General features: G+C 34.9%; 1 protein-coding gene and 1 long non-coding RNA gene across 2 annotated transcripts in view; one reads left to right on the top strand and one right to left on the bottom strand.

Annotated features, from left to right (window-relative positions):
* LOC124275435 (serine/threonine-protein kinase MARK1-like) overlaps window positions 1-16148 on the top strand; it is a 266834-nt gene that overhangs the window by 241010 nt on the left and 9676 nt on the right. Inside the window, exons 11-14 of the mRNA XM_046711003.1 lie at window positions 2225-2248; window positions 5451-6976; window positions 7939-8057; window positions 9463-9569. Coding sequence (XP_046566959.1) covers window positions 2225-2248; window positions 5451-6976; window positions 7939-8057; window positions 9463-9569 — 1776 coding nt within the window. The remainder of the gene's footprint in view (window positions 1-2224; window positions 2249-5450; window positions 6977-7938; window positions 8058-9462; window positions 9570-16148) is intronic.
* LOC124275437 lies at window positions 8642-16049 on the bottom strand. The gene is made up of 3 exons (XR_006898286.1): window positions 15688-16049; window positions 11997-12085; window positions 8642-9041 (listed from the first exon to the last, which is right to left on the bottom strand). It is a non-coding gene; the product is annotated as an uncharacterized LOC124275437 (long non-coding RNA).

The following is a 16148-nucleotide window of genomic DNA, read 5'->3' as shown; positions in this document are numbered from 1 at the left end:
GTTTGTATGACAGATGCTGTTTGTATGACAGATACTGTTTGTGTGACAGATACTGTTTGTGTGACAGATATAGATACCGTTTGTATGACAGATACTGTTTGTGTGATAGATACAGATACTGTTTGTATGACAGATGCTGTTTGTATGACAGATACTGTTTGTGTGACAGATACAGATACTGTTTGTATGACATATACTGTTTGTGTGACAGATACAGATACTGTTTGTATGACAAATACTGTTTGTGTGACAGATACTGTTTGTATGACATATACTGTTTGTGTGACAGATACAGATACTGTTTGTATGACAGATACTGTTTGTATGACAGATACAGATACTGTTTGTATGACAGATACTGTTTGTATGACAGATACTGTTTGTATGTGACAGATACTGTTTGTGTGACAGATACTGTTTGTATGTGACAGGTACTGTTTGTGTGTGACAGATAATGTTTGTGTGACAGATACTGTTTGTATGTGACAGATAATGTTTGTGTGTGACAGGTAATGTTTGTGTGACAGATAATGTTTGTGTGTGACAGATAATGTTTGTGTGACAGGTAATGTTTGTGTGACAGATACTGTTTCTGTGTGACAGGTAATGTTTGTGTGACAGATGCTGTTTGTGTGACAGATACTGTTTGTATGACAGTTGCAGTTTGTATGACAGATACTGTTTGTATGACAGATACTGTTTGTGTGACAGATACTGTTTGTGTGACAGATACTGTTTGTGTGACAGATAATGTTTGTGTGACAGATAATGTTTGTGTGACAGATACTGTTTGTGTGACAGATACTGTTTGTGTGACAGATACTGTTTGTATGACAGTTGCAGTTTGTATGACAGATACTGTTTGTGTGACAGATAATGTTTGTGTGACAGATACTGTTTGTATGACAGTTGCAGTTTGTATGACAGATACTGTTTGTGTGACAGATAATGTTTGTGTGACAGATAATGTTTGTGTGACAGATACTGTTTGTATGACAGTTGCAGTTTGTATGACAGATACTGTTTGTGTGACAGATAATGTTTGTGTGACAGATAATGTTTGTGTGACAGATACTGTTTGTGTGACAGATACTGTTTGTGTGACAGATACTGTTTGTATGACAGATACTGTTTGTGTGACAGATAATGTTTGTGTGACAGATACTGTTTGTGTGACAAATGCTGTTTGTGTGACAGATGTTGTTTGTGTGACAGATGCTGTTTGTGTGACAGATACTGTTTGTATGACAGATACTGTTTGTGTGACAGATACTGTTTGTCTGACAGATACTGTTTGTGTGACAGATGCTGTTTGTGTGACAGATGCTGTTTGTGTGACAGATGCTGTTTGTGTGACAGATGCTGTTTGTGTGACAGATGCTGTTTGTGTGACAGATGCTGTTTGTGTGACAGATGCTGTTTGTGTGACAGATACTGTTTGTGTGACAGATACTGTTTGTGACAGATACTGTTTGACACAGATACTGTTTGTGTGACAGATACTGTTTGTGTGACAGATACTGTTTGTGTGACAGATACTGTTTGTGTGACAGATACTGTTTGTGTGACAGATGCTGTTTGTGTGACAGATACTGTTTGTTAGTGACTGTTTGTGTGACAGATACTGTTTGTGTGACAGATGCTGTTTGTGTGACATATATGTTTGTGTGACAGATACTGTTTGTGTGACAGATACTGTTTGTGTGACAGATACTGTTTGTGTGACAGATACTGTTTGTGTGACAGATACTGTTTGTGTGACAGATACTGTTTGTGTGACAGATGCTGTTTGTGTGACAGATACTGTTTGTGTGACAGATACTGTTTGTGTGACAGATGCTGTTTGTGTGACATAATGTTTGTGTGACAGATACTGTTTGTGTGACAGATACTGTTTGTATGACAGATGCTGTTTGTATGACACCATATCCAAGCAGTCACTCACACACATTCAGGTCCCTCATTCAGAATATTCCTGTCACATATTGGGTAATATAGATGAGAAAGAATGTTGAGATTGCAAATGGTGAGGTATGAAGAGAGTGAAACTAAAATAGTAATATCTATATATTTGTGTGAATGTAGAAGCCAGACTTTATGACAATCAATACCAGTTGACGCATGAACATGAATTTACAGGTTTCCTCAGGGAAATGAAAGTGTTAGATATGATTGCAGTGTGTTTACAAAGTGTTTAAACACATTGATGGTTTTGTTTCAACAGGGTTCCTTGAAGAATAAGAAACGGGTAGGAGAACTTTGACTGTATGATCCCGTGCTTTCACGGATACCAAATGATGCTCATGGCTCATCTATAACTTACTTACCTACTAATATGTGCTGTGTATGTCCACATTTAGACATGCATCAACATGGACTTCTTGTCTTGCTGAAATATTACACAATTTCTTTTTCTGTATAAAATCTTAAAAAACTGTTGTCTTGGTGTCTTGATTACGGATGTTTAGAAGAAAAAGAATTGTAATTTTTCAGCAATACAGATGCCACGCGGCCTTTCATCTAAGTATGTGCTATTTGTTTTTTGTCTATACTAATAGTTTGCAAGAAAGAGATTTTGATATTCAATCAGAGAAAAAAAGAACGTAATATTGTTCAAGAAAAAAACGTGGTTAGTTGAAAAGCTTCATAATTACTTTCATGGTAAATATTATGAATCATTGAGGGTTCATGAATTTTATTATATATATCAAAGGTACCATTTTTCATATTTCTGTTATATTGATACTTAAGGATATATATAACAAATGTCCAAAGTAATATTGGTACTAGAAAAAAGATGGTATGAGCATTATTTGCCAAAGTGAAACACGCCGACAAGCTTGCTGTATATTATATATACCTACTTATGTACATATACCATACTCAGTATTGCATTGTGGTTGGTACAAATTGTTCGCAATTTAAAGGGGGCTGACAGTTTGAGAAAATCACTTGTCTAGCCTATCAGACCCTATGAAATAAGGGTTAGAAGTAGGTTTTTGGTGCAAAAAGCAATGAAGTTTGCATTTGAGAAAGTAGAAAATAAGTATTTTATACACACACAAAACAAAAAAGAAATGAGAAAAAATTATTTTTAGTTTCTTATTTAAAGTGTAGTGTTTATACTCACCTTGCATTTTAAGTCAAATTTCACAGTCTTTATGGTTTGCTTTTTATATCATTTTTCAAAATTGTCACTTTCATAATTTCTTTTATGGCTTTGATGTTTATTTTGTCAAAGCAGAATTATTTGCGATTTGATTCAGATAATTTCTTAAAATTTCTTTCAAAATGAAGCCACCAGTTTGTACTAGTGATGTGTTTATTGTGTTGTTGGTTTTAGTTTCACAGTATTGTCACAAAATCTTCCTGAAATTGTGTCATGGGCAAATTTATGTCAATCATGAAAAACCAATATTTAAAGTTTTTGGCAATATTCAAAACGTATTAAATTTGAACTGAAACACAATTTCGCCGGATATATATTATTGTTTGATGTTGTAAGTGTACAAACATGCATTTTTTCAACCCAATTAACAACTAATCACCTCAAATTATTGGACCATATTTAACTCACCTGGGCTGTAAGCCAAAGTGAGTCTCTGCCATCAACTCCCCATCCTCCGTGTTGTCTTCCATCAACATATTCTGTTTGTTATCATGAAGAAGTTCAAGAATCAGTTATTTGGCCGATATTTGTCAATTTATGACAATGGAGATTTGATTTTGTTGTATATTTAAAGTGTAATCTTTGAATAAACATTTTCAATATGTCCTCAAAATATTAATTCTACTATTATCAAACAAAAACCTTGTGAAATTGGTTGGATTTTAATTTTGTCAGATTTTAGGGGTGCAATATGATGAACTGACCTTTGCAGATGACTATGACCTCAAGTTCTATTTAAAATAATGTTTTCCCTTTTTTCGGCTGTGAAGATGAAATATTCTGGAGCTTTATTGTACAGGAAAATGACCTACTTATCATGTTTGGTCTGTTAAGTTTCTTTCATGATGATTCAGGTTAGAATTGGTCTTCAGCAACACGCTTGTTGTATGAGGCGACTAACAGGATCGGGTGGTCAGGCTTGCTGACTTGGTTGACACATGTCATCGTATCCCAATTGCATGGATCGATGCTCATGCTGTTGATCACTGGATTATTTACAGACCGGCACCATATAGCTGGAATATTGCTGAGTGGGGTGTTAAACAACAAACCAAACCATAACAATCGGTCCTGATTCTAACTTCCTGTAAGGGAGACAACTGCTTTCTGTTATGTGATACTTGAATACTTATCCTGGCAAAAATGTCACCTTTAGTTTCTACTTAATGTATTATATATAAAGGTACATGAGCTACAGTACCAGGACATTTTTTTTCAGTTCAGTGTGTCTTAGCTAAATTGTCACTTTTGAAAATTACTTAAAAATTTATTTGACATTTATTATCATTATATGACTTTAATCCAATGTGTTGGCAAGGATTACATCGATCATTTACCTTGTGTAATAAAACATTATACAGATATAAGCTGGTTTTTTAGACAATGGCATGGATGCAAATAATTTTGCATGAATTGTGAAACAAACAAAAAGTAGACATGTTCATTTCATTTAGTAATTCTTGTGTTGTTTAAATGTAGCTGTGTTAGTTAGCATATTAAATGTCTGATTTTTGCACAATTTTGATCTTAAACAGTGTAAACAATATGAAGATGATATTTTCTTGCCATAGTGCATATTCTTTAAGGAAGGGATACATAACCAACCATAGGAAAAATCAATGACCTTCATTTGAGAAACGTGTTTATGTTGGACTCAACAATCAAATTGAAAAGTTTAATAAAAATATTCAAATACATCATTTTTGAAAATTAATCATATAAGCAGTTTGATACCTTTCTCAAATCATCATTACTGATTCAGAATAGAATTGTGTAAATCTTATAAAAAAAAATCAGATAATTTTGAATTATTTTGCAAAATCAAGTTTTGGGTTTGATTTACAGGTTGAGATCTGATTTTTGTGTTTTAGAAATTTTCAATAGATATAAATGTTTTAGAATTCAAATAGAAACAAAGAATTTTATGGAAACTAATAAGTGTCTGGATCCTTGTAGGGATTCAGGTAAATGCTACAATGGAATGCTGATGATAGCATTGCACATGTGTTGTTGTTGCCCCAGATCCCATGCTCCTATCACCATGCTGACTTTGGACAAGGTTAGAACCTGGACCAGAATTACAGAAATGTGTTTAAAGTAATAGATATACAGCACTCTGTGTACTGAAAATATGACCTTTACATGTACTAGGCTTGTACTCCACAAAAAGGTAAGTTACAACAGAAACATGTCATTAGTGGGTTGTTTAGATGTTCTTCGAGTAAAAATGTTGTTAGTCCTCAATGTTTCAAATTGCTTTAAGGACTAATTTTCATTTCAGGAATCAGAAAAGCATGGTGAAACATTGACAGTTCCAGGGGCCCAACCCAAAGTGGAAATCAATGAGGGAGCCAAAGTTGAATCGGATAATACTGGTAGTGGGAATTTATTGTCTCCAAATTCTGCATATAAGACTCAAACAACCACCACAACAACAAACTCAGTGCCTCCAGGTAGGACACATAGCTTACATAGAGGGGGCTCGTTACGTTTGTCCAAAAAGCGGGCCCGATCTTGTGGACCTGCAGGAAAAGGAAAAGGACCTTTGCAAAAATCAAATTCTCTGGATGTTCCAGATACCACAGTGGAGGTTACGCCAGTTCTGCTGGAAACTCCTAAACCATCGGCCATTCCACGGCCAGCCAAGCTCGTCCTTCGTGATTGCTATACAGCTGCAACCCCTGTGAAAATTAAAGGGGCTGCAGCGACTGCAGCAACCAACGGACCTGTGACAAGTGTAGAAGTGCATTTCTCGGACAGTTCCAACCCTTGCTCATCTATAGACTTGTTAAAGAGTTCTGAGAATTCCAGTACCCAGGTTCTCAGCAGACTGGAAGTTCCAGGAGCGGAGTTGAACCTGTGTAAGAACCTTCGGTTGCCTCCGATAGAGGCATCCAGCTCTGAGCCCAGTGCTTCAGCCTGTGCTCTTAATGATATAGTAAGGCCAAAAGATAGAACTGGATCCAACTCAAATCAGCTACACGTCTTTCAAGATAAGGGACCTCCAAATCCATTGACCGTTGACAATGCTTATGAACGCCCATGCACTGAGGGTGCCAATGCTATGCAATTAGGGGAGTGTGACACGATGTCGACGAACGATGACAGCAAGTTTGATTTTGGGGGTTGTCCTTCGAGTCTGGAAAGTGGGGTGGGTGAGAGAGATTTGGAGCAGGAGCTCACGGACATGAAGCTTCTTGAGATGGAGGAATGTGATGATCGGGTTGATAGTACAGTAGAGTTGATCTCAGGAAAAAGCAATCCTTTTACAGACAATGCAGCATTGGCTGCTCTTTGTTCTCGGCCCATCTCCAGTGGCAATTCCCGACATGACAGCCCCTGCTCATCCCGACACATGGACAGTAATAGTTGTATTAATCGCAATCCTGACGAAATTGAAGTGCTTGATACTTGTGAATCTGCCTCCTGTGCTAATCGTCTTTCCAAGAGACCAGGTGGCTCGGCACGCAGCTCAATTCGCTCTCAAAAGCTCAAGACACCCACTACTCCTTCTTGGATGGTGTTTAAGACGCCCATTGCTCGTATTGAAAGCTTTCATAGTGACGATTTTGAATACTATACCTCAGAGCAGACTCCAGACAAAGGTGAAAAGGTCTCTCTCTCCTCTGTGTCCCCATCTTCTGTGAATACACCTACCGTGCCATGTTTTGCTTATAAACTTAATTTAGGCAAAAAGAAACCTCCAAAATTAAAAAATTCAAAGTCCAAGATTGAAATGATATCCACCAAAGGAATACGGAATACAGCTGACGGAGGGAAGGGGATACCCCTGCAAAACTCGAAAATGTAAGTCTAATAAAATCTGTACGTTTTAAAACACTATTTTAAATATTAACAAGAACAAAAGCTGAATCTGAAATGCAATATTTTTACACCTTGATTAAGATCAGAAAGCTTTAGCAGACAATGCATCAAATTGTAAGACCAACAAGATAGCATGGCAACATGACCTTGGTTCACAATCCAGTGTGATTGCATGTTAGCTCACCTGGCCAAAGAGGAAAGATGAAGCTTATGGGGTCAGTAGGAGTCTATTATCGTCAATGATGGTATTCGTAAATGTTTTGTATTACAGAACTATTTGATAGATTGTGCTGAAATTGATGTATGATTTCCTGACCATTTCCTGGCAGCCATGTTTACTAAGGGACTAGTCATTGACCAAGGATGCTGGTGGTGGAGGTTTTTGATACACTAATGTACAGAAAGAAGTGATCCCACTATAATGGCTTGTAATAATTTAAGGGATGACCCAAACAATGGCCCTATATATCTTTTTCATAAACCCTCAAGGGGCGATGGGGTAGCTTAGGGGTTAAAAGCTTTCGCTCATCACGATGATGACCCAGGTTCAATTCCCCACATGGGTACAATGTGTGAAGCCCATTTCTGGTGTCCCCCTGCCATGATATTGCTGGAATATTGCTAAAAGTGGTGTAAAACCATACTCACTCACTCATAAACCCTCACTGAAAAGGCAAAATGTAAAGCGATCTATATTTTACTATTAACTGTCCATTTCACCCTCCCTGAATAGTTTGGTCTGACCATCCCCTTACTCTATCTGACCCTGTTGTCCCCAATGATAAATGACCAAAACTTCTTCAAAAATACCAAAAGCTTCAGTAGGCCATATACGGAAGTCAGGCTATCAAATCAATGTTATGTAACGTTAGGCAAATCTAGTAGAGAATGGTGGTTTGGTGATTCTGATTTTGTTATTTGCATGGCCATTCTGTTGACAACAGGTTAGAGCCAGTAATCACAGATCCATTACTCAGTTCTGGGAGTGACACAGAACACCATGATGATACCAATGAGAAACTCCTGGGCTCTGGTAAATCCAAGATCCACCCAATGGATATGGGTGAGTATATCATTGCATCTGGCACTGTTGGGCAACAATGTCACATTTTTTCTCAAACATTTTATATGAAGTAGTATAGTCGATCATAGGTTTTCATATGTCATACCTTTTTGGAATTATGCTCACTCGGGTCTTTAACAAGGACTGTTGCATCGCACAGACATTGTAAATTTCTGATTGATGTCTTGTGGTTTGGACGGGGCTGGTTATAGGTTGTAGTTATCTTTAATAAGTTAATGACATGTTTTACGATTGAATACACAATGCCATTTAGAAAGTGGTCAAATGTAACATATGTTGTATTTGTGGTTACACTTATCAGAGGGGTACACAAAGGTCGTGGCCTAAACTTCCATTTTTGTGGAAGTGGCTGAGCAGGTTAGGTGGCTGACTTTGTGTGCTGGCAATTAGGTGCCTGACTCTGAGGGTTTGGGTTCGAATCCCAGATGGGAATCAACCCAACAAAAGTACAAGAATCTGTACTTTGCTGAGAATGTGTAATCCCAGATATAACATGTTATTTTATGTAAAGAGATGTCAAACACATCTAGTTCTAAAGAATGTTTTATTGTCATGAGGGCATTTCCAAATTGTAACAGTTATTCCAGAAATCAGTTTTCACAGATATAATTTGTTAAAGCAGTAAATGAGCTATAAGTTCTATTTACACACACAAGTTTAGGTTTACAAACAAAAAGACAATACAATAGGTCAAATAAGTGGGAGCAATAATAAGTAACAGAGCCTAAAATTATTGAAAGTGCTCTCACAAATGTTCAGAATTCTGTCACTGTTGAATGTTTTGTTAGAGGTGTGTCTCAGATATCAAATCCAGAAGTGTGGCAGGAATCAGTGTTTCCAATATAAGTATGAAAGTTTGAGTCGAGGACTTATGGGCAATCATTAGAAACTGCACCCTGGATACATCTAAAATCAGCATTTTGACACATTCGACCATCCTTGCATCTTGTTTTAGTCTTGTGTCTGAAACATGCAAGAATATATGTAAAAACCTGATATTGCTATGATCGATATGAACACAACTCAACTTTCGTAACAGTTTCTAAAACTTCTTTGAGTGACATGTTTAGAAGTTGGAGAATCAGATCAGGACAAATCTTTATGGATGTACAACTTCTTTGTTCGGATGATGCGACGTTTCAATACAGATTCTTGTATCGTTGTCAAGCAAGCAAGTTTCTAAAACTGCCGTTTTCTTTCCTGATGCACACCCCACAGTCAGGAGATTACCCCAGATTAGCCAGAATTACCATATCCTTTCCTTTGTTACCATCATTATAGAAAGTAAACTGTACATTGTATGGAATTGATAATGCTGCAGAATTCAGTTCCTTTACACATAAATTTGCTGATTGACTTCATGTCTCAAGATATTATTTTTCAGACGACCAAGAGTCTGAAGTATCTGGAAAGGGTTCCAAATCATCCCGAGGCGTAGCGAACCAAAAAGGTCACGCTAATGCAATCACAAAACAGCCAAACCAAATACAGGTATGTGTGAGACATGAGAATGAGCATGTCTTTGAGTGGTTGACATCCATGTTGCTTGATGGTACTCTGGTCACGTGGTGATGGTGTAGTGATGGAATGTTCGTACTCATTTGATGTGTTACACACTCGCATTACACAGCTTCATACATTCGGAAACATGCACAAGGATGCAATAAGAATTATGTTTTTACAGTAAAATCTGTAATTATTCTTTTTAGACATTTGTAAATCAAACACATCCCAAACAAAGCATTAAGAAATATGGCTTATCTGAAACAAAGCTTCATGTGAACTCATACCATGTTACAGCATTCTGTTAATTGTCCAACATTGTTGGCATTTTTTCATACCCTCAGAAACAACACTTTGAAAGTGAAATTTAGTATCTTTTTAAATATCACTGAAATATTTCTCATACAATTTACAACATGGCTCTCGAAACAGCCATTTTGGTACCTATATTATTCATTATGTATTTACATGTGACTGTTGAAGTTTTGTATCACAATAGCAAATGTTGTGTAATTTATGAGTAATGTTTCATTATGATCAACTTTGAAATTAAACTGAAGCATCCAATTTGAAGTCACTAAATTAATAAAACTGCACAATGTATACATAATTCTTCTCAGCAACATATCTTTAATCATCCTCAAAAGTTCCCAGAAGGCCAGCTATATTGAAAATGTCAATTAGCCAATTACCTTATTAATTCTGCATGAACAGAAGGTACTTTCTATGATTTTATATCTTGCCCTAATTTTGACAGTACTTCTTTTACACCTGAAATGAACTTCTTCACTTTGAACCATGAACCTAACGTTTTGTGTATATGAACACAACTAAAATCTCATTCAATTTTCCCCTTACACTCATATTTCCATATTTTTTTTCATATTTTTATACTATGTTATTTGGGCGAACAACCCAAATACATTTTCATGCATCATTATCAATCTTAATATACTAAAAAACATTGATGAAGTTTCTCATCATTACCCATACTTTCATGGAATTAGTTATAATTTATGAAGTGAAGACTAACTATGTAAATTACATCAGAAGAATTTCCGGATTTTGTTTCTTGTGAACATATTGCACACATGACAACACTTTGAACATCAAATGAGCATGTACATTTCATCTGGTTGGTATTTCAAGACAGGTTTACATTTGCTTGATTAGTCCCTCAACTGTAGTGAAGTTCTAGTAAAATTGTAGTATTTCTGTAGTGGTCTGCATGTTTAGAGTTATCCTTGTTATCTCCTCTTGTTCAAAAAGTGATAATCAGAAGACTTCAGAATAAACTTTACCAATCTCTCTGTGGAGATAGATAAAAACATATTTTCATACAATGATGAATATAATATATATTTTTTTCAAACTACTTTTGACTTTCAGATTTTTTATATAGAAACACTATTAATGAATCTTAAATGATCAAACCTGAATCGGCATGCAACTTAACTTTGTCTATTAAAGATATTTATTGCAGGCTTGTAACATGAAATATGAAACACTAACCTTTCGTTTGCCAAAATTTAATCAACTTAATTACTAGTTTTTGCAGATGTGGAACTGTTGAATGAAAACAGACAATAATTTTGCATGGCATTTCATTTGTAGATGCTGATTTGGATGAAATGTCGCATTAAAACTCATGCTTACTTATTGTTATATAAAGCTAATTTGTCTTCCCTATCAAACAGTGCAAAATGGTCATGAAAACATGAAAACTTTGATCCAGCAAGTGGTGTTCAGATTTGCTTTAAGGATATCAGCTGGTTTGGGTTCTGAGGCACCTCATTGTATCAGTTAACATACAACAACATCTGTATTCCCTGGACTGATTGGTCATATGACTGATTACATCTTAAATCATCACTTCTGTCAATTAATATAATATTTATAGTTGATTATTAAAATAAATTCTACAAAAATTAATGATGTCATGACCTGAAAAACATCTACTTCTAATCTTGATTACTGATATTTTTATTTTAAAAGATGACTTTCTTACAAAAAATTCTGTATAACATGGAAAACATATTTACTTTCTTTGATAAGCTCAGCATAACTAAGAAAGTGTAGGAATTGACATGATCAAACTTGCCACAATTTTCATGTGTAGTTTTCATGACAACAGATTATTATCCAGAGTATTTTAATATTTAACATAGATGCAAAGACAATGAACACCCAATACATATACATAGTTGTCAGCCAACACTATGCTGAACCGCCTTAGTGTTTTTAATCCATGTATGTCAATGTTTTGTTGTATTAATAAGCATACATGATAAAATATTGTAAAGAAAATATAAATACTTAATGTCAGAACAAAGGAATACCTAGTCTTGACTATCCAGGAACTGATTATATTTGGTGTAAAGGATTAAAATTGCAGTGACAATTATAAGTATTTACCAGTAAAAATCAGTGATGACACCAGGTGTTCTCGTAAAGGGTTTCACACTCCTGCACTACCTGTAGCACAGACCAGTCACTCAATTTGCCTTAAAAAGTAAGTTTCTATAATATACAGTATAGGTTAAAAAGGTATTAACCTATATGTACATGTTATAGAAACTAATGGCTTTTTTAATATTTACATACAGGTTAATACTTTTTGTCCGTTTATGATTAACAGCTATCGGTCAAAACAACGTATCAGTTTCTATGACATAAAGTTAAAAGACTATTGTCAGCAATGTGCATGCAGACACACAAAAATAATAACAAATGATAATAATAAAATCCTTGCATGTCTGCTGTAGTTGAATACGTTAGTATGAAACAAAAAAATTACATAAATACACATATTTTATAATTTTCCAAATTATTCGTGTTTTACACTGACAAAATGTCAGTTTGTAGGAAGACAGTGTCCATGTGATATGGCATTATATGGTTGAATGGCATTGGGAATGCATTTATGACCAACCACAAAGCCTTAGAGACAGGGATTTAGGTTGTTGTATTATGCTTTACCCACTCCATGAAAATTGTTTATCGTGGCATGAAAAAGTCAGATTTTCTTCAAGGTTGGCAGATTCCACATAACCTAATAAATATAAGTAAACAATGCTTTTTTATATGGATAGCAACTTCACACGTTCTATAAAGATGTAAAGAACAAATTCTTGCTCCTTCATGGTGTAATCAAAGGTGTGGTGAGGTGAAATTGGGTTTAACGTCGTGCTTGAGAATATTTCGCTCATATGACGATGTGCATGCGTGTGTATGTGTATGTGCAGCTGCTTGTACTAGCCCAGACTGAAGCTGGTTTTATAGTGCTAGCCCACTGAGATACCATGCCGCAGTGAAGCATGAATACCCTACTCAGACACATTATACTGACTCCGAGCCGACCAGTCCTTGTTGTACCCATGATGCTGAGCGGCAGACAGGGACCAACAAGTACCATATTTTAATGTCTTTTGGTATGACGAGGTCGGGGGTGTAATCAAAGGGGGAAGAAGTAGTCCGGGAACATGGAATGAGTTACAAAATTATGAAACATTGTTTCAAAGAAATGCTGTTATCCATGAAACAGTTTCTCACTCTGACATCTAGATGATTTTTAAGGACTAATAAAATTAATCATGGAATAGAAAATGTGAAATGCAATACTGTTTTATTCCACCAAATTAAAACTTGCATGTTCGTCAAAGTTTATTGTGGATATGGTGAGTCAAACGACAAGGCTAAAGGTCCTAGTTAAAAAGAATATACAGGTATGGATATCATTATACATATAATATTGTATTGGGATCACTTATATGTGAACATTAAAAATATGGTAAAAAATAATTTCATCTACCAACCAGGAATTGTCACAAAAATCTGTAAACCAATAAATAGAACCCATCTGTTCTCAGGTTGCTCGCCCTTATAGGAAATAGACCTGCACACTAATGCCTCACTCACTCACTCAGAAACTCCTGTAACTGTGTATGTTATACAAATGTGTCTATTTTCTGGCAGAGTGTGTAATATGTCATCACTCCTGATGTTCATGCTTAACCCTTGACTCTTGTGTGTCGTGAACTTTTGAGACAAATATTGCAAATGTTATAGCCTTTCTACATAAATGATGTTATCTTTAAACAAGTGTGATATCATAAGCCCTGGATTATGCAAATGTATAAATCTGAAGAAAAAAAATAATCAATTTAGCCGTAAAGATTTGTTAGCAGTTCTTAGGATCTGGATGTGTTATTCTATTAATATTAATATTGAGCTCTTAACAGTTTGTCCATTGAGGCAAAGGATGCACGAAATCAGTTATTGCATCAATGTATACGTTTATGCTTTCTATAATATGTCTTGTCTTCTAAAGCCAATATTACACTCAAGCCGTTAAATGTATGTCTTAATCTTGATATTTGTGTGTAATTTGTGTATAGTTTTGGGCGTTATGTTGACCAGTATTGCAATAAATAAGTCAAAATATCCAAAACTTTACCATCCTTTCAAGTACTGATAGCAGTACTGATTATTATGAACTATTATATCAAAAATATGTTCAAGTGTGTAATTATAATCATCTAATTTATGATTTGTCAGTAATGTGTAAAAAGGTGACGGTAATCATTTCTACTGGAAGAACATTCTCTGTCTGTTTTTGAAACTGCAATAACGCAAAGTCTTTAGAAACAAAATGAAGATGGATAATATAATATTTCTAGTAGAAACGTATGTCGCACCCTGTAGTAATGACATACACATAAGTGCCAGTGCACTTTCCATTTTGAATGAAAACCTTGAATATATTTAGTAGAAACTGCATAAATTTCCAATCTTAATATTGATAACAAATATTGAAACATTTCTGTAATTAAATTAACACAGGTACCGGTATCAAATAAAATGTCCTAAATAATATTGGCTTAAATTGGTTTCATTAAACATTCATAACAGTAAATTTTCGTGAACATCCCAATTATCTCAATGTGACATTGATCATGATTTCCAAAAAAAACGAATGAAACATTTGATTTATATACAAGCAGCTGATTTATATACATTTGTTTATATTTGAAACATTATTTATATTTTACCATAGTTTTCTTAAATATCCAAATTATCTTGATTAATTTTTCATGATATCGAATTGATATAAAACATCAATTGTCAGAATATAATCAGGCTTGATCATCACTTGAAACAGATTCTATCAGGCATAAAAGGCAAAATAGCAATGAAAATGAAATAAATAAGTCACTGAAATCAGTGAAGACACCAGGTGTTGGTCAAAATAATCAAATGTCTTATTTACTTTATCTACCTCTTGATGAATCCAACAATCTCTATAGTTGATCATATTTGGCACAGTTTATTTTGCTAAACCGTGCTGGTTTATAAGTCAGGCAAATTAAGCTTTATCTCCTTGCATTAAAAAACCGGTTGTTTCTTGCAGCAGTAGTTATTTACGTCCAGTTGCTAACATCCTCGTAGTTTTCTTACAGTCTCAGCTATTCCTGTTCAAAAGCAAGAATCTTTCTCTTACAGACTATTATCTCTTCTCTGCTTTTTGACACTGGGATTGGAGTCTTGACTAATGAATGTTGATTTCTGGGGTGAAAATGGATGATTTGTATTGTCGATGTACATGTTTTCATCTGAACTTTGCACATGTAATTCATGATCTAATTATTTCACATCATGTTATGTATTTCACCATTCCTAAGCCAAATGGATTTTAAACTGATAAGGGTGAGATGACAACTAGTTAATAATATAATATTCCTTTAAATGACCATCCTTTTAATACATTTTACCACAAATACAGTTAATGAAATATCAAATATAATTTGCTTATTTATTACCCTGTCCAAAGAGCTTGGTAAAATGTTAATTTGTTTGTTTGCACTGCAGTTTTGTCACTAAATTTAAAAGTATATTTCTGTAATTTATCATAACCCTAAAGCGCTGCGCAGTGATATAAGTTTTGTATAGTACTAGTTTTGTTTTAGAGATTGATATACGATGTTGTTAAGTCAATAGTGAAGCATGTACAACCTAATAGAAGTGTTTAGATATCCACGTTTTTCTTTTATTTGCATCGCAACAGCCAAAGGCGTAGTTGTACAGCATATTTTATCAGGTAACTAACCATTGACAAAACCTCTTGTTTGTATGATTGTTGTATACCCAGAATGCATCAGTGTAGATATTCCCAAATGATGTTGACGGCCATATTTCTCCTCCTGTCATCACTGAAACGAACATCAGGGTACTGATCACGTGATTACATTTCAAGATTCCACATCATTTCATGTCAGGATACCACGTGATTATATGTCCAGATTCATCATTACATGCAAGATGTCAGTGTCATTACATGTCAAGATATCATGTCAGTACATGTCAATCTTATTCATTACTTTCATTACCATGTCATTGCTATTAAATTGTCACATGTTTTACAATCATTCATGGAAGAGCTTAAAAGGTCTTTAGAGAGTGTAGCAGGCTATCTGTCAATCATTCTAAATACTGTCATGATATAAATTTTTGTTATTCCTTTAAAACATCGAGGATATTTTTGTGCATGTAACTGATATGTTTGCCAAA

This window comes from Haliotis rubra, unplaced genomic scaffold (assembly GCF_003918875.1).
Source record: "Haliotis rubra isolate DU_JTF1 unplaced genomic scaffold, ASM391887v1 Scf2, whole genome shotgun sequence".
In the NCBI taxonomy this organism is placed as follows: domain Eukaryota; kingdom Metazoa; phylum Mollusca; class Gastropoda; order Lepetellida; family Haliotidae; genus Haliotis; species Haliotis rubra.
This window is presented reverse-complemented; position numbering and strand designations above follow the sequence as displayed.